The sequence below is a fragment of the Dermacentor albipictus genome, chromosome 7, assembly GCF_038994185.2.
Source record: "Dermacentor albipictus isolate Rhodes 1998 colony chromosome 7, USDA_Dalb.pri_finalv2, whole genome shotgun sequence".
Taxonomy (NCBI): Eukaryota; Metazoa; Arthropoda; class Arachnida; order Ixodida; family Ixodidae; genus Dermacentor; species Dermacentor albipictus.
In genome coordinates this window covers 58,121,089-58,143,417 of record NC_091827.1, presented here as the reverse complement: position 1 = coordinate 58,143,417, position 22,329 = coordinate 58,121,089, and the positions used below count along the sequence as shown (strand labels likewise).

At 46.6% G+C, this 22,329-nt stretch overlaps 1 protein-coding gene across 1 annotated transcript in view; it reads left to right on the top strand.

The window, feature by feature from the left end:
* LOC135912658 (uncharacterized) overlaps positions 1-21,244 on the top strand; it is a 29,240-nt gene extending 7,996 nt beyond the window's left edge. Inside the window, exons 2-5 of the mRNA XM_065445147.2 lie at positions 4,554-4,683; positions 7,808-7,953; positions 9,206-9,338; positions 17,269-21,244. Of these exons, the coding sequence (XP_065301219.2) occupies positions 4,554-4,683; positions 7,808-7,953; positions 9,206-9,338; positions 17,269-17,521 (662 nt within the window). The 3' untranslated portion in view covers positions 17,522-21,244. The remainder of the gene's footprint in view (positions 1-4,553; positions 4,684-7,807; positions 7,954-9,205; positions 9,339-17,268) is intronic.
* The last annotated feature ends 1,085 nt before the right edge of the window (positions 21,245-22,329 follow it).

Sequence of the window (22,329 nt, the reverse complement as noted above, 5' to 3'; positions counted from 1 at the left end):
AACAACAACAACAACAACAACAACAACAACGACGACGACGACGACGACGACGACGACGACGACGACGACAACAACAACAACAACAACAACAACAACAACAACAACAATAACAACAAACCTCATTACAGCGTCCACGCAAAAGCATTATTGTCGGCTTCGAATTTATGAAAGGTACCCGGGGCACACACAGATACAGTCTCAACTCAAGCAGCAGAATTATTCATTATTCTGGGTGTAGAAAGACTTTGCCTCGGGAGACGGTTATGTACCGCGTGGACCAGCGGCGAACAAGCTCGGCTTCACCGAGTTGGAACAACTGTTCTTCAAGATGACCCCATACTATCACCCGCAGTTTTCGCATTCTGGGGTACATTGGTCTATTTGACTGCCGAGATCGTTCTGCGATGTTGCGGAAGCACCACATAACGTAGCTAGGGCTGTAGTAGACGACACTCGCAAACCGATATCGGCGCTGTGGTGGCCGCGCGATGGATATTCCAAACATTCTTGCAACTAATGCTATGTTCAGACTACGTGCGCTACGTGCGGATCGTTCGCAAGGAACGTAAGCGTAAGCGCAAAAAGCGCAACTACTTTGTTCACACCACTGCTGCATTTAGCGGAAAGTACGCAACAATCGCAACCAGCCTGGGCGTAAATGTTGGAGTACCCGCTGCTTTTAAGACAGGCACAGACACGACTGTTACGACGCCGCCAATGCACGAAGCAGTTTCCGTTTGCATCTTCCGGTCACGGAGCTTCCAGCCTCCCCATATTCCGCGTTTTCATCCGGTGACCACCATCCCAGCCATCCGCCGTTGCAACGCTGTTCCTTGCTGCTGGTGCTGCCGACGCCATCCGCGCTTTCCCGGGTTCACGTCGAACGCGCGCGGTGTCCCTGAGTGCAGTGCGGTTTTCTGGTCTCACTGTGTTGTGTACACTGCCCGTCCCTAGTGATGATGCCAAGTGCGGAAGCTTCTTCGCTGTGCAGCGATGAATAACTAATTGAAGCAGTGCGACAGATGCCGATACTCTATGACCAGCGCCTGAAAACTTTGGGCTTGAAGAGCCTCGAACTGCGCTAACAGCCGCTTGCTGATCGGCGCCATGTTAAAAAATGCGAAACGCGGCTGTCCCAGAACGGTGATTGGCCAGTCGTAAAAAACGTGTCTTATTGAAATGCTCAATGTGAACGTAGGCGGTTGCTAGCTGCGTAAACAGTCGTTCCAGCAGTTGCGTAAATTGCAATAAATACGCCACTTATAGCGGATGCGACTGTAGTCTGAACGCGGCATAACTTCCAGAATGTGCGTGCTACAACGCAGTCCTTTACTACATGCGCGTTGGTCTCTGTTTGTGCGCAATATATGCATTTATCATTCGCTACCTTATGCCCGCGTTCAAGCCTGCATCTTGTAGGTAGAATGCCCCACTGATATTGCCAATGAAAATCCCTCACTTGAGAGGGCAAATCAGGTGAATGCACAGCTGTCCATGCTTGTGTAGTAGCTGTCCGTGGAGGTACAGCTGTCTCACACAACATTTCACAAAGCCTGGAAACTGGTGTCGCACGATACTTTGTGATTCTTAGTTGTACAAGCTGGCTTTGCAAGCGCGCAGCCGCCGCATACTGCGTTGCTGGCGTTACCGCCGTCGGAGGCAAGTTGCCTGTGCTCTGCGGCACAAGCGTTCGACGGTAATAGCCTAGCCAGTAAAGTAGCAGTGGCCTGCCAGGGTACTCATCATCATCAAGTAGATCCCATGTACTCTTAGTGCATAACAGCCTACCGAATGTAACTATGCACGGCAAGCTCCGTCCTCCAATGGATTTCGGCAGACGCAATAATTGCTGCGCTACGTATTGCGACTTGTTTAGCCAGAACCATGAGAAAATAAGTGAGTTTACTTCTCGTACTGTTGGTGACGGCGGGAGAGCTACCCTTGCAGCAAACCACAGTTTACTGCACAATACGTTCTTAATGAAGGAAGCCTTTTCTGCCAGTGGCAGTGGCGACGCAGCCACTGCTTCCGGCTGTTCTTTAATGGAGCTGACAATGTCTCGCCACGTGTGAGGGGAAACACTACTTGTACAAAATTCGATACCTAGTATTTGTATATGCTCGGTCTGTTTAATGTCCCCTGGTAGCGTTGTTTCGGCGCGACCTATATTTAATGCTTCGCATTTTCTCATATTTATTTTGGCCCCTAGACATTGAAGCATATTGATTATAAGTACGAAATACCTCTACAAGACTCTCCCCATCCCGTAAAAACAAAGTGATTTCATCCGCATACGCTGATACTTTAATGCACCCGGTTCCCGGCATAGGAAGACCTCTTACGAGCAGGCTCTCGCTAAACCGCCTTAACAACGGGTCAATCGCAAGCACAAATAGTAACAGCGTAAATGAAATTACCTGGGCAGCCAGACAAACCACCATCGGCCTCTAACCCTTTGTACAGGCCCGCATTACACAAGCTAGTTACTGCTCAAACAAGTTACACAAGTATTGCTACCAAGTTCTTCGCAATGTTTCTTCACTGTATGACTGAATGTGTAACGTCTAGCACGCTGAACTTTTATTTGCCCTTTCCGATAGCGACGCTCAAGAGGCAGATACAGGGCACAACACACTTAATTTTCATGTTGTGGCTCTGAGCGCTGAGCGCCAGCAGCCAGCGAGTTCCGCGGCGCAGGTTTTGTGTCATCTCCAGAGATGGCGCCACGCTGCGTGGCGCCTCCTTCAGGCGTTTCTACACGCTGCGCTGGCTTAGCGGTTATGGTGCTGCGCTGCTAAGCACGAGGTCACGTGATGTGATCAGGGGTCAAACATGTGATCAGTGATTGTTTATCGTTCTTTCAGAGGCAACTGTACGTGTTACTGATTTTGTAACCCATACACATGTATTTCTATCTTCTGGTGTATCGAATGTTTTTTTTTTTTAGTCTGTATTATCTACTCTCTATATCAGAGCGACTTGTATTAGTTTTGTTAGTAACCCTCACACACATACTTCCATTTTTCTGATGTATCAATTATGTTTTTTCTCTTAGTCTTTATATTATTTTCGGTCTCGTTATTGTGCATTTATGTAATTAATTTATTCTGAGTGTCTAACAATGTTACAATTTTGATGCAACCACCATGTATGCCTTGTAATGGACCATCGGCCAAGTCAAGCTGTTTTCCAACAGCTTTTAGCCTTTGGTATCCACCAGAACACTTGTAATTCTGGAAATAAAAATTGAATTGAATTCAATTGAAATCCCGTCCGCGCCGGCTGCATTTCGATGGAGACGAAATGCAAGGACGCCCGTGTCCCCTGTATTGGGGAGACGTTAAAATCCCTTGGAGGTCAAAATTAATCCGCAGTCCCCCCACTACGGCGTGCCTCAATATCAAATCGTGGTTGTGGCACGTAAAACCACGCAACTCAATTCATTCTTCTTCTAGCTGGACAGTGTCCATATGGAACAGTGCACAGTATGGCGTGGTGCGGTGTAGGGTATAGAGGGGTGTGCCGTTGCGAACATGCACTACGCCCATTTTAAGACTGTGGCTAGTATAATTTCCAACCAATCCGTTTTGCCGGTTGCCATTTCATGCTTACATCTGCTTTCTATTACGGAAGAGCCAGTAGTTTTTTTTCTTTTGGACATATAAAAATATGACTTCGAGTATTTAGCGCTATTGAAACAATCAAGCTGGATCACCTGAAGAGGCGAACGTAACTTGTACGTTGAATCCTTACGTAACCTGCAGGTAGCCAATTAAAAGGACAAACTGATTAACTTTTTATTTATTCACTTCAGAGCACACGGATAAGTTGCGAAATTCCAGCCAAGCAGTAGTGAAGTCATCTCTGCATGGCAGAGATCCCATGACCACATTTGACCACTTTTGAGATATCCTGCACGAAGACCTGTCCAAAAATGCCCTCACTTCGCACTTGAAATATTTGCGAACTGCTGGAAAGACGCTTTGGGGAAGCTGTCAACTGGAACGCTAATGCATTACGTAGAACATTCTAAGGATAAAAAAATAAAATAAAAAGTGACTACCCATACGATGCCAATGAACGAAACTTTGTATCTCCTTGTCCTCGTGTCTGATCTTTCCCGTTTGGGTTTCGCTCACGACTCGAGACCACGTAACGTTTAAAAAAAGAAAATCTGCTCCGCAAGAAGAAGTATTTTAATGATTGGAAAATGTAGAGAGGTCGGCCGGATAATGGAGCGTCTGGCCTGCTACTCTACGTAAGGGAAGGGGAAGAGGGGAAGAAAAAGGGTCACAATGAGGGATGATAATGGGAAGAAGGAGGTGAATGACACATTACACAACTGGTATCACAGGCGTGCGTCCAGGCTCGTGTCACCTAGGAAACGTGAAAGTGCACGCATTGTCTTTGTCGTCTGCCAACTCTGTGGCCATGCGCCTAGCAAGAGGTCCTCCGACAGTGGTCCATTGTGTAATGTAATGTTGTGTCTCAATGTATCTGCTCCACAACTTGACAACTAACCGATGGCGTTGTTGATCCTCGACTGTGGACAGGAGCCAAGTACGTGCGTGACGACCCGAACTGCGGGGATGACGCCATCAACGCCTGCGGGACCGAGTTCATAGCGTTTTGCCACGGACCACGTGTGCCCGAAAACGAGACGCACCTAGCGGAAAGCTGCAAGTGAGTGTGGCAGCAAATTACATTATACAGAGGCGCTGCGTTGGAACGCGATATTTCGTGTTTAACGCGGGAACCTGTTATCCGTTCAAACTCTGTAACGACGCTCACGCTGTTGCTCGCACGAGTGCGCCCCCCCGCCACCCCTTCGCCCGCAAACGCACGCGTGCATGTACACACACGCACGCAGGTGCACACGCACACAAAGAATGCACGCAAGAGTGCATCTTAAGCACATTTGCAGGCACGTTTTATGCAAGAAAAAAAAAAGACCGAAATTAGACCAAACTTAAGCCGGCCAGAAGCACGTCGCTGCTGCCGTTGTACAGACTGAGAGATGAGCAAGAGCTAGGCCTTCACCTGGAATGTCTTGTCGTGGAAAAGTATCAATTTCGCGGAATTCAGACTCGAAGAGGAAATATCAGTATGCAGAAGCATGGCCTGACGCTGTAGTTAGCATTTGCTGCCCTTTTAACAGCCAAGCGTTTGCGTAATGACGGCACCAATCTACCAAGATACAATAGCTCATCTGCGCGTATTTTTAGCATTGAAGTTTCAGAGAGATCGGCACGCGACATTTGTAAGCAGTAAATCAAAGAGAGAGATAGATAGAGAGAACAATTATTATGAGGAAAAGGGAAGAGATCACTCTGAATAAAGTGTCTGACTTACTAAACAGCATATTGAAGTAGGTGTAAATATAGCGAAAAGTATTCATGATGGAGACGAAAACAGCGGTGAATGAACACGAACAGCCAGTCTCTTGAAAGTCTCAAATCCAGAACACTCTGTTGCAAGAATTTGATGAGAGCCTTTACAACATCACGCTGACGACACGGGTCCGGCTGAGGTCCGGTAGAACCTTTCAAGACAAACGTAGATTCATCAACTTGGATCAACTTTGACCAACTTGAGTGTTCTACGGGGCAGATAGATGCACAAGACATGTCCGGTAGTTTTGCGTATATCACACTCCTGACAGTCGGGGCTTTCTGCATGCCCAATAAGGTGCAGATAGCGCCGGGCGGAGATCTACACTCTAAAAACAGTTTGCACCCTTTGGGGTGTATATTTGTCCCACAACAGTAATCGTCATGTGCCTTGCTTGCGTTTCCTTTCTTGAAAACTCGGCGCTCGCTACTTTCCTGTCGAGAATGCTGCGTCACACTGATAACACGCATGCCGTTCGTGACTGGGAAGTACCGGGTTCGCAGCGTTAAAGAAAGGAAACGCGGGCAAGACAGATGACGATTATTGTTGTGGGACAAGTATACACCCCAAAGGGTGCAACTGTTTTTACAGGACCTTGGCCGGACGCTCAGTCGAGTTTCAAGGCCATCAAGGCATTACTGAACTTTTTAAAAATTACGGGCCTGGATTGCAGACTTTGAGCATGCCAAATTGCTTGCCATATGTTCTACATCTTCCTTCTATCGTCATCGTCACCCATCATGCACTTCTTTCTTCCCTCTTTCTTTCCCTCTTCACCTTCCCCCAATGCCGAGTAGCTGGCTAGAGGAATATACCTCAGGCCGACCTCTCGGCATTTCGTGTCATTAAACTTCTTTCTCTCTAGAGTGTAGCACATGCAAGGACATTGCTAATAGCTTGCAGAACGGCAGCGCTAGTTTCTTGTCTGTCACTTCTTCATTTTATGTTTGACGTGATGGTACGTAATTATGTGGCCACATTAACTATCCCGCAAGCAAATTCTTCCGCTGCTTATAAAACCTCAACATGAACCAGCGCTCAGAAAGCGATACTAGAATAAGAAGTGCCTGTACGCTTATTCCCGGTGAGAATATGGATGCAATGTGTGCATTTGTGGTCTTTTGAGGAATTTTCGTTCTGAAGCAGCGATATGTGTCAACTCTGCTGTGTCATGACATTTTTTCGTATTGCTATAACGTTTGAGCCCTCTTGAGTTGTGCTTCACTGCTGTGGCTTTTCGAGAGTTGAGGATTTATTGTGCTTGTCATATTGTAACTTATTTGTTTTACATCTGTGAAGCTTATTTATTTACTTATCCCTTTTACCCATACCGCCTACGTGACATTACAGTAGTATATTAGAGCCCAGCTCTTAGGCGCCCGTTCATGCAGCGAGCGTCAACATTGGCGGCGTCCGTCGACGTCCTCGTAGCGTCCTCGCCCTCATCCTCGTCCTCGTCCTCGTCCTCGAAGCGAGCGAACGGACACAGCGAAGGACGAAAGAGTGAACGGGGAGCGCGGGTAAAAGACGGCGATAGCGAAGAGTGAGGAGGAAAGCAGAAGGGGAGGGTACAGCGGAACCATGAGGCGGAAACCGGAGGAGGAGGGTATGGCGAAAGCGTGAGAAGAAAAGCGTGTTGCCGCCCAAGACGGGCTTTGCGGTGACGATAGCTACGAGATGGCGCCAGAGTAGCACGCGTCGTCTGTCCACCGATGACGTCATCGATACCCGATACGGAAACAAAGCCCTGCATGAGCGGAGGTCTGTCTGCGGCGGCTGCTGTGAATCGCGCCCTCGCGTCACCGAAGCGCTGCCTCTCGCGATCTCCCGCTTAGCGAGGCAGTCGCGTCACCCTTCGCTCCGCTTGCATCGTGCCAAACGAGAGATTGTCCACGCCAGCAAATATTTGGCATAATGAAAACATGCAAACAACTGTGCTCAAATTTCGCATTAGGGAGTATCGCGGTCGTCGGTGATTTTTTTCTATGTTTCTCGTCGGAAATAAAATCAAACTTGTTTCACTTTGCAGCGATGTTCAGGCCTCTCTCTACAAGAGCTTGACTATTGGTCTGAGCCCATTGCAGAAAATGAGTGGAAGTACAGGAGCTATTCAAAGGGAGTGGCCGGCTGGTATCACATAGCGACCATCTGGGATGCCTTCCTGGAATATCTAATGTAAACACATATACATCCAGGCACAGCGCACCGTGTATGTGTATTTGTGCATTCTCTTTGTGTCTTCTTGTTCGCGCTACATTAGCATTCCCAGCTTATCGCCGGTATTATCTTCACAGTGCTAACGGCTCCTAATTGAGTGATGTCGATAAAAAAAAGTCACATTTTATATTTCCATTGCTTGGCTGTCCTTGGTATTTTGTACTGATTATACTGAGTACACGTTGCGAAACCCTCGCAGGCGTCAGCTGAAGGGCATCGAGTGCGCCACCGAGTACTCGGAGCGCTGCCTTCTGGGCTTCTTTCGCGGCTCGGCCGTCACGGCGTTGATAACGCTGCAGGAGGAGACGGAGCAGAAGTGCGACGCTACGCACCCGGAGCACAAGCGTAACGTATAGAATGCACTACCCAGTACTCATGCTGCTGTCGCGCCCGGGTGTCCTAGTGAGCAAACAGGTGTCATGCATGATTTTCTTTTTCACTGTTTTACCGGCTTTACCTTAATTCAAGAGATAAATTCATATCGTTTTTTTTTGTGACTCATGGAAGATCCAGGCAAAAAAATAAGAATAATGGTAACGACACAGTGAAAAGAAAGCTTACCGTGGTGTTGGTAGGAGACCAAGTGAAAGACATATAAAAATAGTACCACACAGACGTTCAAGACTAAGGCTGACTACGTGTGCCGTGTTTGGGTATACCAGTAAGCACAGCCAACGCTATGGGGAAAAAACAAAATTAGTCCTAGTCCTCCCTGTACTTAGCTCAAACTTTTTCTCGGTCAAAACGTGGCCCCTTCATCATACTCCGTGCGTGGGTGTGGAGAAAACACAGACTAAGATAACAGATTCCTTTTTTCCCCCCTCCGTTCCCTTGTCGCTTTAAACTTCTCTATACAGATATGTTCTTTCTTTTGTCGATCGGACGTGATGGGGCCATTGCGTAACAATAACGAAGTACAGGCGGGACAAAATAATAACGAGACCCGCGAGCATGTACAAAAAACCGCATTCTTGCGCCTCTTGTAAGCAAGCGCCTTCTGTCGAAACGCGGTAGTGCGCATGCGTGTCCTTCGGTTGTCGCGTGCCTGCCGCTACACTCAGTTCTTGCAAGGACGCTGCCGAAATCGCGACGACTGCAGTCACGCTATAGGACGTAGTGACGTGTGACAATGTGCTGCGCGCTTCGCCGGCCGAAACGGGACAGCGCTTTCCGCATCTTCTGAAAAATATTGCGGCTCCGACAGCGCGATGGCAAAAAGTGGGCTTAGCGGCCGGCACACGAGCGATTGAAGCGTGCGCATGCGCACTGCCACGACTCGACAGGAGGCGCTTAGCTTCGTTAAAGCGCGCTAGAATGATGTTTGGCACACCGCTCGCGGAACCCGCATTGTTCTGTCCCTACATCTGTGTACATTCAAACAGACAGGCCGCGAAATGTACTCGAAACGAGGTAGCAGCAAAGCTTTAAAGATTAATCGACAGAAATGCAATCAATCAATCGATCGATCGATCGATCAATCAATCAATCAATCAATCAATCAATCAATCAATCAATCAATCAATCAATCAATCAATCAATCAATCAATCAATCAATCCCCGTCGAGGTTGCTTCGCACATTGCTGTCGATGCGTGCAGGGTACCTGAAGAGCGCCCCCTGCCTGAACAAGGCCGGTGACCGGATCCACAAGTGCGTGAACGACTTCCGGCAGGACCTGTACCGGATCGCGCTCGAGGCACCGCCCAAGCAGAAGATACGCTACGCGTGCTGGTACGTTTAAGCATGGGGAGTCAGGGTTTCGCTCTTCTACGACGGAGGACGGTGCCACGCTTTTGGATCTATGCAGGCTCTGTAACGATGTTTGCTACAAGCAAGGCCTTGCAACTCGTTTGTGAAGAGACACCGGCGGGGTCTCGGGGGCGATGGCACTCTGCCGGTTAGTACGAGGCAGCGGGTTTGGTTGCAGGCCGCGTCGGCAGCATTCCTGTGGAGGGGAATGAGCATCAAGTTTGGTGTTAATAATAATAATAATAATAATAATAATAATAATAATAATAATAATAATAATAATAATAATAATAATAATAATAATAATAATAATTCCGTCAGTGAATCAACCAGTCAGCCAGTCAATCACAGAGAGAGAGAGAGAGAGAGAGAGAGAGACAAAAGAAAGGGGAAAGGCAGGGAGGTTAACCAGATGGGAAGATCCGGTTTGCTACCTTACGCTGGGGAGAGAGGGGAGGGGAAGGTAAAGTGATAGCAAAGTACACAGAAAGAAAGAAAGAAAGAAAGAAAGAAAGAAAGAAAGAAAGAAAGAAAGAAAGAAAGAAAGAAAGAAAGAAAGGAGCACAGACATACAATCAAAGTCGGTCACGGTCACCGCATACCGTCACCGCACAGCATTGTAGCACGTGCAGCAATATAAACACCTGTTCAAGCTACAGCCGCTTGTCCAAATCTGTTGCCCTTGACAACTGCAACAGTGCCCTCGTCGCCCTTCGCTGCGATGGCCTTGTGACGTCGGCATTCTAAAGTAAGTTCCTCTGTTACATGTCCTTGGTCAAAGCGCGCTATCGCGATTGCGAGCGATCGTCTCTGTAAATTGCAGCGGGGACAGTCACAGAGAAGGTGTTCAAGAGACTCCTCGCTACCACAGTCATCACACCAGACGTCGTCGGCCTATCCGATTCGGAATGCAAAAAGCTTGAAGGCCACCCCTAGCCGTATTCGGCAAAAGCAGGGTAGCTTCGCAATGGCAGAGTCCAGCTGGAATACAAAGGCGTACGGAGAGGAGTCTAGGTTGTGCAGGCGGTTGTTTTGAAAACTTCCTGCGTTCCACGAGGGGAACGTGATATCACGGATGAGCATTCGAAATTTTCTAGCGGCATCTGTCCTTGACTGCGGTATCGGCTCCTCTTCGTCGCCTTGAAGAGCCGACCGAGCTGCGTTATCGGCGTGCACGTTCGTTCCCTATGACGCCGCAGTGACTTGGAGGCCACTGAAATGTCACGTGGTGTCCTTTCTCAGTCAAGGTATGGATTAGCAGTCAGTGAAACGTGTTTATTGAAGTGCCCAGGAACAGCCTCGAGGGTCTTGGTGCTGGCGCACTCGCCAAAACAATGCACAGGAAAAACAGCGCACACTCGCACACACACACGCAAATACACGCACGCGCGCGCACACTCAACACACACACACACACACACACACACACACACACACACACACACACACACACACACACACACACACACACACACACACACACACACACACACACACACACACACACACACACACACACACACAAACACACACACAAAATTAACGATTTCGCGAATACAGACTTTAACAGAGCATAAAATGTGTACACAAAGAGAGTACAAAGCACAACTGAAAAAAAAACAGAAGAAAGGATTGCAGAATGACGGAAAACACCACAGATATGAGAGTTCTTGTTCATTTATTGAAATTTCTCTGCAACTACATTCAGGAAAATGTTAAAATTAGGAATGAAGATATCTGGACACTCTGAATGGGCGTTATGCGTCGCCTGCACTCTAGATAGCGAGTCACCAAAATCTGAAGGCTGAAAGGCGCCCTGTTTCCTTGTGCCTTTCTGCTGAATGTAAAAGCGCACATTAGAAATCAAGTGCGAACAGCAGGTCTTTCCATGTTATTATTTGTGAAGAAAGAGAACGTCCAATCTGTTGCGTCTACAGGTGAGAGTGGGTAACGCGAGTGTCAGCTCTATGGAGATGGAAGCCTCTTGACAGAATCGACGTTTAAAAATAGATGTGAACTTTCTTTGCCCACTTTCGAGAAGTTCGCAATCTGACCTACAAGTGCCGTCCCAAACGATGGAGGAGTACTCCAAGAACTAGAATGCATACGCTCTTATGTAAACTTGCAGATGGCTTAGGTCGTTTGAAGTCTCGCGTCACCCGACATAGTGTGCCGAGCGCTCGAAGTCCTCGCGCTGCCTCGTCTGTCGAGCGTGGGGCGAGAAACTCAGAGAGCTATATCGAAGGCCCTTTGTTCCCTGGGCTCTTGGCAGGAGAACGTCTTTAACGCTATAGAGAAATTAAGTCCTGTTCGTCTGCCGTGTGAAGCCTACAGATTTCGTGTTTGATGCATTTCTGACCAGCTTGTTCCCAGCGCAGCATGACGCAAGATTCTCGATGTCCTTTTGAAGAGCGGCGCAGTCATTAATATTTTTTACCACTTTGAAAAATTTCGTGTCATTAGCATGTAACAAAATTGAAGAGTTTTGAATGACTGCCGAAACGTCGTTAATAAACAGCCAGAAATGAAGAGGGCCCAGGACAGACCCTTGAGGAACTCCACTTGTAACCGCATAAAGTTCTGAACACTGACCATTTACGCTAACGTAGCAGTACTGGTCGCGTAGGTAGCTTCTTATGAGCGCTGTGACAGAGTGGTGCAGATCAAGTTGTGTCAACTTTCGAGCAGTATTTTGGGGCATACAACATGAAGTGCCTTACTGATATCAAAATAAATGACATCCAGCTGTCCTTTATTATATACTGTTTGAGAGGCATGCATGCATCATGAAGCTAACGAAGTTGGAAGTTGTGGAGAGTCCCGAAGAAGAAAGAGGAGGAAGAGAAAGTGATTATTTTTAGAGAAAAATTATGGTAACTTAGGTTGGGTCTATGTGTTTTTGCCTTACTTTAATCTGGGGCCTCATGGCAGGATTCTAGCCATAGCGGTATGCTGGATTCCGTACGTGACGTTGAACAAGCTGCAAAACACTTACCGTGTTGATTAATTTTATATGTTTATTGTCACTATTAACTTTTACTTGATTTGTGGTCAGAATTATTGTATGAATCTTCTCTTTCGTTTACATATACTTGAATCCTGTCTGATTACTCAATCGCCTACTGTTCTTTGTTCTCAATTTCTTTTTCATTGTTCTATTTCTTCATTTCTTGTTTCTTTCAGCGCTATTACTTTTATTACAAATGCCCCATTCTTGACCGACATCTCATTATGAGTACGTGCCGTGCTTGAGGATTGTCATCATCATTATTACCACCGACTGTCTCGCTCGATGGTGGGCACCTCAACCACTACGCCCATGGTGTGGAGTAAAGGACGGTAATTAATTAGAGGGCTTAGATGGAAACGACTCGAAAACTTAGCAGTTGAAATGTGTGCCTTGTTTATAAGTGCGTCTTTTTATCTATTAACCACTTTCGAGATTCTTATGCCCACTTGCCTAGGTTATCTAGAGCTAGGATGCACGACCCTACATTAAACTCTAATCACAGTTGCGGCAGTTTAGACGGTGACAAGGGTGGTCGACTCTAGTTTGTGCAAACGAACTGCTCGACAGTTATTCCAGTTGCGATTGCGAAGTGTTTGAACAAAATAACACTGTCCTTCCCTGGTGTGTTGATGACAAGTGTAGTAAGAAAACAACAAGTTTCAAAAGACTTGGACAGTTCTGGCTGACATTTTTTTCCCCAAGATGCCCAAATATCACGCGCAGCTGTGAGCATATTTTCCGCACTGGGACTCGGAAATGCCGTTGCGTGGGAAATTGCTGTGCTGTCAGAGTCAGAATTAATGACGGTCTAACGAAAGCTTTCACTGTGCCACGAAATCCGGGACTGTTAGTAACCGTACTCTTGCAACTCTTGCACTGTTTTGATTACGTCCGGCTGTGTCCCATCATATAGTCAAATGGGCTCAAGTGAATGGTGGCGCTACATGAAGATATCGCACATACTCATTGACTACACTCTTGAAATACGCAGAATAAGACCTGAATTACGAAACGCACCTCAGAAACTCTGATATCACGGGGTCACTGTGGGGTATCAGTAACCATGCTAGTAGAATTTCGTAGCAATTTAAGAGTTTATCTCACCTGTTTTTTTTTCTTTCCACATCCTCCTGGCGTCACAGTTTACCTTGTAATTTGTTGCAGCGCTGGCATAGCGGACGTGCACATAGATAAGGCACATTAGTTGTTCTGCCTACGCTAGAACAAAGCAGAATATGCTATGCCAACAAGCCCGCGTGCCAACTATGAATATGCTATGCCAACAAGCTATCTTTATTTACTTAGTTAACCTAATCTACCATTGCAACTTTGTTATGGGGCAATAACTAGCCGCACACTTTAGTGTCGAATTTCTAAGACATTACTGTTTTCAGGGCAATGCAAATTACAAAGAAGTACTCAAAATGTCATACACAACTATCCAAATAAAAAATTGATTATTGGGTTTTATGCCCCTGAACCACGATCTGATTATGAGGCACGTAGTAGTGAGGGACTCTGGATTAATTTTGACCACATGTCGTTCTTTAGCGTAAGCCTAAATCTCAGTATCACGGGTGTGTTTGCATTTCGGCACAGCCGTGGCCGGGATTCGATCCCGCGGCCTCGTGCTTAGCAGCGTAACACCAAAGCCACTAAGCAACCACGGTGGCGTGCCATGGTACAAATATAATGTAAAAATGACGACGCCCACATAACTTAGATCTGCAATGAAAATGATTTAATACAATGGTTTAATAGGGAACATAGAATGCTCAGCTGTTTTGAAGTAACGCTTTGCAGATAGCACTCAATGCAGCTGAATCACCAGGAGTAATACAAGAAGCCACGGTGCTGCTTATTTACAAAGCCCGCCAAATCGTAGCGAAATACCTGTACTAAACGAAGTCCCATAGTAGCCGAACGACTACAGCACCATGATTTTCTTTGGTAATCTTAGTACGGACATCTATAACCACTTTCGTGCGTTTCTAGTTTCCAGAGCTGCAGCCGGGTTCGCCGTGAACCACATCCACTATTGCACGGCATTCTCGGCAGAGGCTGAGGCATAGCGGCCATGATAACTTGCAATGGAAATAAATCCTCCGGGACGCGCAAAAACAACATAGAGGGCGCTTTGCTGATCACGACCAGAGACTAGAGTTCCAGTATTCGTCTTGCTGATGTGTCGACGGGCCTTAGCGGAAGTTTCAGCTGGTAGTTCGTGATCGGCAGTCAAGCGCTCTTCAAAGCGATAAATATCTGAAAATGATCTTGGGAAGCTTGGGCAGGGGTCTGAAGTCTGATCGGTTTCTGAACCTGAAGGAATTTGCTTCGAGTGATGTTTCTGTTTTAAGCGCGAGCACAACTCCGAAAAACGTAATTGAGAATTAAACCCGCTGCGGTAAGTTGAGTGGCTGTTACTCAGCCCTCCTGAGTCCGACGTCGCGGATTCGGTCCCGGTCGCGGCGGTCGAATTGCGATGAGTGAAAAATGAAAAAAAGAAAGAAGCCTACGTATACTTAGGTTGTACTTACATTTAGGCGCAGGTTAAAAACTCATGGTGGTCAAGATTAAATCCGCAGACACTACGGCGCGGATCATAATCGGATCGTAGTTTCCGTATGCAAAACACCATATTTTAATTAGTTTTGATTAATTAAGCATCACATGCCACCCGAGCACTATGAAAGAGGAAACCCAAATTACTTTCAAGAGGGCCGCGTAGTGCATAATCACACTTGGCCCGGATGAAAGTGTTCATTGAGGCTGAATGTTCAAGAGGAAAGCAACTTGGTTCATGTCTGATTAAAATCCACGCATGACGGGTAACTGTTGTATAAAAACGCACTCTGTGTTATGTCTCATATTGACACGTGTACTTAGTTACCCTTTTCTAGGGGACTGCATTTCACCCACTAACAACTTGAAATCATCTCTCAGCGCAAGACATGCCTGCATGTATGGGAACTTACTCGAATGTTATCGTTGATTGTATTTGTTGTGCGTGTTGTCACCCGAATCTTGTGTATTCTGATTGTATGCGCGACGCGAATTTTGTAGCACCAGTGATTACGTTGGAACCATCGCCCAGTAATGTATAAAAGCCGATGCACTTGTCCCGCAGATAAGGTTTCGACGATCACAGACTTTGCTCGCCATTATCGTTGTGTCTGAGGGGTACTTATTTTTCTGGGCACAGGTTCGCCCAATGAAGTGTTAAGTACGTGATTCGCAGTTGTCACTACTGTGTTCTTCACCATCACTACAACGTGCCAATGTTGCTAACGAATTCACATGAAACCTAACTGCACACAGTGAACTTGCTTGACGAACGTTTGAAGTTCCTGATGATAATTGGCTACTCAAGCGTGCAACCCACTTTAGCGAAATAGCAGAAACAGAACATGAAATGCCACTACTGTGTCATTAGTCATCGTCTTCTTGTCGTACATTTAAGGATCTGCCATACTGCGGTGAACTGGTACATTATAATGCGATTGTAAACTTGAGTTTCTTGTGCTCCTGCAGTTGTGAAGGTAAATTGCACTTGCTATTTAAATTCCGGTGTAACTATGCGTATCCTTTGTGAGTATTATGAATAATTATATTTAATTCAATTTATACGAATGCAGGACTTGTTGTTTGCCTAGTTGGTACAGGCTCATCTCAGTACAAAAACAAAACACAAGACAACAAATTAGAGTACATGACAGGACAGGTGCCTCCTGTTATGTGAACTTGTCCTGTCGTCTTATCTTTGTTCTCTTGTGCTGGGGGGGGGGGGTGCCATTTCTACCTAGATATACGGGTGTCACATGGTGCCCTTTCGATCGCGCGATTGAACACTCACGGTCGGAAATGTCTCGACCACGATGTGCTACTTTCCGCAGCTTGCGCAAAGGGGCCAATCACGATCGAGAAATTGTGTTCCGATCGGGCTCAATCGCGATCGAAAGTGCGCCGTGTGACATCCGCAATAAAGAGAACATTTTCGCTTGTCAAGTCAATGAACAAGTCGTTATTGAGGGATTAAAGTAAGCCACAGCGTCCCTATTAAAAGGTGAATATGGTAGACGTCTACAGTGAAGATGGAGATTCTGTGTTACCTTCTCAATTATTCTGTATTCTGTATTCAAGATATGTGCCCTCAAAATATGCCACAAAACTATTGTTGCTCTAGTTTAAAACGGTATTAGTAGCTGAAGAAGTCGAATGGGACATCCTTCCACATTCTCCCTTTCAGTTCTCAGGGTTAAGTCAGAATTGTGTCAAGGAGCCTCCAGCTGGTACTGCAGGACAAAATTATGCGAGACTCGAGATAGCGTATATGGACGAACATCTTTTAAGCGGTGTGCTCGTCCCAAAATTTTTTATAGACGGGGATGCCTCGTGGAGTCGCCTACTTAATTACAGAATTAAAAAAAATCATTTTGTTAAGGCTGTCTATTTAGCACTGAACCGAAGATTCTGGGTAAGAATGTAATCGTTGCCGATAATCGAACAATCCTCGATGCCCATTGTTGCTGCATAACTTGTTGCCGAAAAACTGACGGATTTTGCACCACTACACCAAGATTTCATTGCAGGTTTTACTGTGACTGGTGCTATTTCTTCATGAACTTACGCATTCTTCTATTCCTTTAGCAGGATTTCAAACTTGCACGTGAATGAGGCATTGGACGAGGTGTTAATAACCATGCTTATTCTCTGTCTCTCTCTAGCTTTAGCTAAGCATCGGCCGTACCATACGCATTAGGAATACTTGCAACAATGCGCCACTAACAAAAGATACGCAAAGAATGATTGGACGCTCTGGTGCCAGCCTCAATTAGGCGAGACACCATATTTTTCCTCGCTCTCTTGACTGTTTCTTTTCCGTTTCTTTCTCATATTGTTCAGCGAGTACAGCAAGCTGTTCAGCTGCAAGCAGTCCAGCCTGTTAGAGAACTGCAAGGACCCCAAGGCGATCCAGTACGTCCGCGAGACGGCCGAGCACGTCCTCCACAACCTGGTCAAGGTCTTCTGCGGCCGCTACGAAAGCGGTTCCGACGAATGCACCGCGCTCGAGAAGCTTCCCGAGCTCAACTCTAAAGAGAACGCACCCAAGAGCTTCATCCTGCTGCTCAAGTCCTTCACCGCCAGCGTGCCATAAGACCATCACTCGTGGCTAACGCAAACCCGGCGGGAGTGTTGCAGAATAGAGTAGTACTTTCGGGCAGCTTCTGCGGGGTCAGGGTTGAGATGCGAGAACTGAAAACAACGTGAAATCACAACCTTATTATTTTTGAAAAAGGAGTTGATGTTGTCGGAGATGGTAACGCTAACGTAGCTGTAAAGAAGGCGTATAGCGTTGCATTCTGGATGAACAGTCGGCGACAAAATTATATAAAACGCGGTATAAGGCAAGAGCTTAATATTTGCGCCGCCTGCACACGCAGCCTTGTATTCCAACTTCCAGCCTGTGCTACATAATATACGATACACGAACCACTGTAGTGCGCGGTTCTGCTCGCTGTTCAGAAATTCAACGTTTTCTCAGATGCCGCGGTCGTCAAAACTTTTGACGCTGGCCTTACAATTTGTTTGTTACCCGACACAGAGGGAAAGTGTTGAAGGGATGAGGAGAAGGGAGGGAGAGTACTGCACGCCGACGCAGAAAAGTGCAACTCGACGATCGTAAAACACTCGACTCCAACTACAACGCACTTCTATCGCGAAGACTTCGCGCGTGTTCTGACTTAACCTTTATATCTTACGTCAGTTCTGTCGCTTCTCACTTCTGACTACTGCTCTTATTCGAAGCAGTCCACCGTTGTTCAAGACTCAAAGGTCCAGCCAGAGCCACCCGTCATAAAAATGTGGAGGATAGCAATGCTGCGACTGTCATTACTCGCCTGATCGAAAAACTGGCAGTATAATGTTCGTCACTGCACTATGCTGAACCCTATCAGATTATTTACCTCCCCTGAAATTTCAGTTCTCTTGTCATATCGACGATTGCCGTTGAAAAGGCTCCGATGAAACTTGTTAGACCACTTTAGCATGACTCCAGTAAAAGAACTGCAGAAAGGGAACATTCTTTCGGTGGAGCTGTTAACCTTTCAGAAGGTTCACATAATCTTCCGGCTTCATGAGATTACAACACGTGTGAACGCTTTCTTTTGGGTATCATGATAACACTCACGTTCCGGCTTGCCATCTTCGTGCTTCTCGGCGCTTTATGTTCTGGGGGGTATAGTTTTCAATTCTCCCCTGGCCCTCTCGTTCTGCATGAATCGCTACAGGAGGTAAACAGCAACTACTGTTAGTTTAGTAGCTTAAAACTGTTAACTGAAATCGCACAAACTAGTTCACATAGGTGAAGGAGAGGCGATAAATAAGTTCTCAGCCGAGTAGGCGTACTCAACGATAACTCACTCACTCGGTGGGGTAACGTACGTAAATTGAAGCGGGTATTGAAATGGATCCAAACGTGCAACAAGCACTAAATAGCTTCTGCGGGCATGCAGCACTGATCCTTATCTTGATAGTTCACTTATCATCTCTTATATCAGGGCTTTCTTACCCAAAATGCTAAGGCCCCTTTTGGGAGTAACTCTAGCCTATTGCTTTTGCTGTAATCGCAGATGTCATCGTCATTTATGAGGTGCAGATCAATCGTTTCTGAGCTGTCATCACCGAACGCCATCCATTTTCTGCGATTTCGATCCCGCCAAGCAGAGAAAGGTCGAGCCACTCACGTAGGGAAGGTTGCTTTGCTGATAGCAGCACTATTATGAACTGAGCCTGGATACTGGAAGTAGAAGTATGAAAGATTTGACGACGCCGCTTGGAGGAACGAATGTTCATGGTAAGGAAAGGCAGGGGTGAAAACATGGACACAAGTACAACGAGAACGACAACACAAACAGAATTTTCTCGTTCTTCACACACACAAAAAAAGTTATAAATTTCGCGCTTTGAAGCTTATCTACTGCTCAAACAGAAATCCGGGGACACTTAAGCGTTTCTTATGAGTTATGAATGCGAAAGCATCAATGTCCAACTTAATGCCACTGAGCGGTCGTTCTAGCTGTAAACTCCTCGCAGGCAAGCGGCCGCGTTGAGGCGCTTGGAACGTTTCGGTTTGACCTTACCGAGGCGCAGTTAAAACCTAGGTGAGAGCTTGCGCGGACAAGGAACGCGCGGATAAGACAGGCTTCCGAGTGCGAGAGGGAGGTTGACGTGGCGTCGCGGCCGTGCCCTCTCCCCTCACGCGATGCCGCGGCCAGCGAGTGTGCGCTTTAGCCCGCTCTGCTCCGCCGAGGCCCGAGCCAGCAAGCGAGAGCCAGCGTCACGAGAACACGTTCGTGACGTGGCGTCGCAGCCCTCCCCCTCCCCCCTCCCCCCCTATGGGAAATTGCGCTGCTACTACAAACGCCGCCGGCCGTTTCGCTCAATGGGCCATTTGACGCTTTTGCATCAATAATCGTCATCCATGTTTGGTGCCTTTCCTTTCTTTGACGCTGCGCGTCCCGTTCTTCCAGGTCACGAACGGCGTACGCATTATCCGCGTGACACGGCATTCTTGACAGGAATGTACAGCGAGCGCGGATTGTTCGAAAATGGAAACGCCAGCAAGACAGATGACGATAATGTTTCATGGACAAAGTACTACCCAAGAGTGCAGACTTACTTTAGAGTGCGTACTTGTGTACGTGTTTGCACGCCCCCTTTTCCTTACCTTTTATCCTTACAAATTTGCTCGACTTTCGGTCGTTCTAAACGAATGTTCCGTTTCTGCCAAGATATGGTGACGTCTTCGTGAATAAATAGTCTGTGGAGAACACTGCGACAATCTAGTTGTCAACATTCTTACTTCGTAATATAATCAATCTCTCGTAGCTCCCACGTGGGATCACAGTCTGCGTGTACCATCTCTTGCATCACCGGACACGCACGTTTGCATTTTGAATTAGCGGAAACGCGGTTTGTGATTGCTTTAGCTGAGTGCTTAGCGGCCTGCTGCGCGCCAGACGCCAAGTGCAGACGTATGTGGAAGAAGCGCCGTAGCGGAATGCGAGCGTCCTGCTCAGCATAATCAAGGGAGATGGCGAAATCCGTCCAAGTGGCAGCTTCTCGCCTGACAATGAATTAGCCACTTATCGTATTACACCTTAGGCTCACAGCAAGTGAAATACGCAGCAGGCTTTGACCTTCCCTACTGCTCACGTGCCCACTTGGAAAATCGGGCAACCTAGCGTCGTGTTTGATGAATTTGGCTGGTGATTTCCGACTCCCTAAGCCTGTAGTTGTCGTTTCAGGCTGTAACGCATCGCTTTGCATACGTACGTCGCCATGCGAGAACCATCGCTAAGCTTAAACACCTGCATTAAGAGATTTATAACGACCAGAATGAAGAGCATTATTTAGCTCGTCGAGGAATTTCGATTTTCGATTTCTCCTTCCATTGTCACGTATAGCAGACGATGCCACCATGATTGAGGCCCGCTGCTTTTTTCACTTGGCTGATATGTCGGCCAAAGTAGTGCGCATTTTTTGGTTACAATATTGCATGCCCAACCTTCGTATCTTTCTCTCTCTCTCTTTTGTTTTTTACTTTAACCATTACCAACAAAGCCAAGTGGCGCCAGAGAACACGCATCACGCTCAGCATGCAGGTAAAACAATGTTATCGACATAGATGAAACGGGAAAATAACACGTCGTTTCACTACTGCTCAGTGAGCCAAATTTGGCTAGATTGTTCCGCTATCACGCTCAAATGGAACATTCTAAGCACACGTAACTGACGTCGGAAAATCAAAACCAGAGAGCGAAGCAGCTGCAGCGTACGCATTTTTCTTTCTTGAAGCAATAAATACATTATCAACCTACGTCTTAAATGTGCATAATTTTTTGATTGCTGAAACTGGTCTTGCTTATCTGGTAACTGACTTTGCTCAATGTTCGAGGCAGAGAGCAAGAAAAGAAAGTAAGAAAAAAAGAGACTATTCAACAGGCTCTCAGGAGTACCTACTAGGTTTTTCATTTACAAGGGCAGTAGAACTTTGCTAATGCCAAAAGGACGAGTCGTGCAGTGTGCGTTGAAATGGACATCTGACTGATTATTACACAGAGGTGTAAGGCTGAACGATGTTGACGTCTGAATCTGTCATTTAACGTGAAGGTTAAGATCAAAACTTGACGTAAGCTGAAGCGCAATGTAAAAACGACCCGCGTGGCAAAACTGAGAAGTGCGCACCTTTGTCTGGTTTCGTTTGTCTGTGGAATGATTGCCCCCCCCCCCCCCCCATTTATTTGAGGTGAACTGTGGAGGAGTTTGATAATGGCTGCATGGCCTGCCGGGACGCACAAAGTGCTCTAAAAGGCGGACGTGGTACTCCGGCGAAATGGCCATCATCTGAGCTCGAGAGCGGATGTCGCCTCACTCACTGCTGCTCTCTGACTGTTGGCTAACTGCATGGATACCAAGCTAGGGGGGGGGGATGGTTACTGAATAACCTGCATTCGCAATGTAGCAACTATTGATAAAGCAGTCAAAGAAAGAGAATAACGACAAGTTTGGAACCATGGAGACATTGCGCGTGGCAACTCGTAACGCAATACGAAGGCATGCCAAAATATGCGCTAAAGCAGTGTCTAGCGTCAAATGATAATGTAAGGTGAAATGTATATATTGTAAGGAATTACATCGCCACCACTAGATTTCGGATAAACAGTATTTAAGCGAAGAACGAATGCTCTCTGAAAAGCTGTGGCAAGAGCCTCAAGTGCGATGCTGAAATACTTGTTAATCTAAGTAAACTTGAAATTCCGCCAACCGCATTCTTTTCTTACGAGGGTCGTATGAATAAACTAAATTTCGAATACAGATGCAAGAGATTCTGCTATCCGATAGGTATTGGGCTGAGTTTACCATTAGAAATTGTCCTATATTTAGGTATCTTCGAATATAATG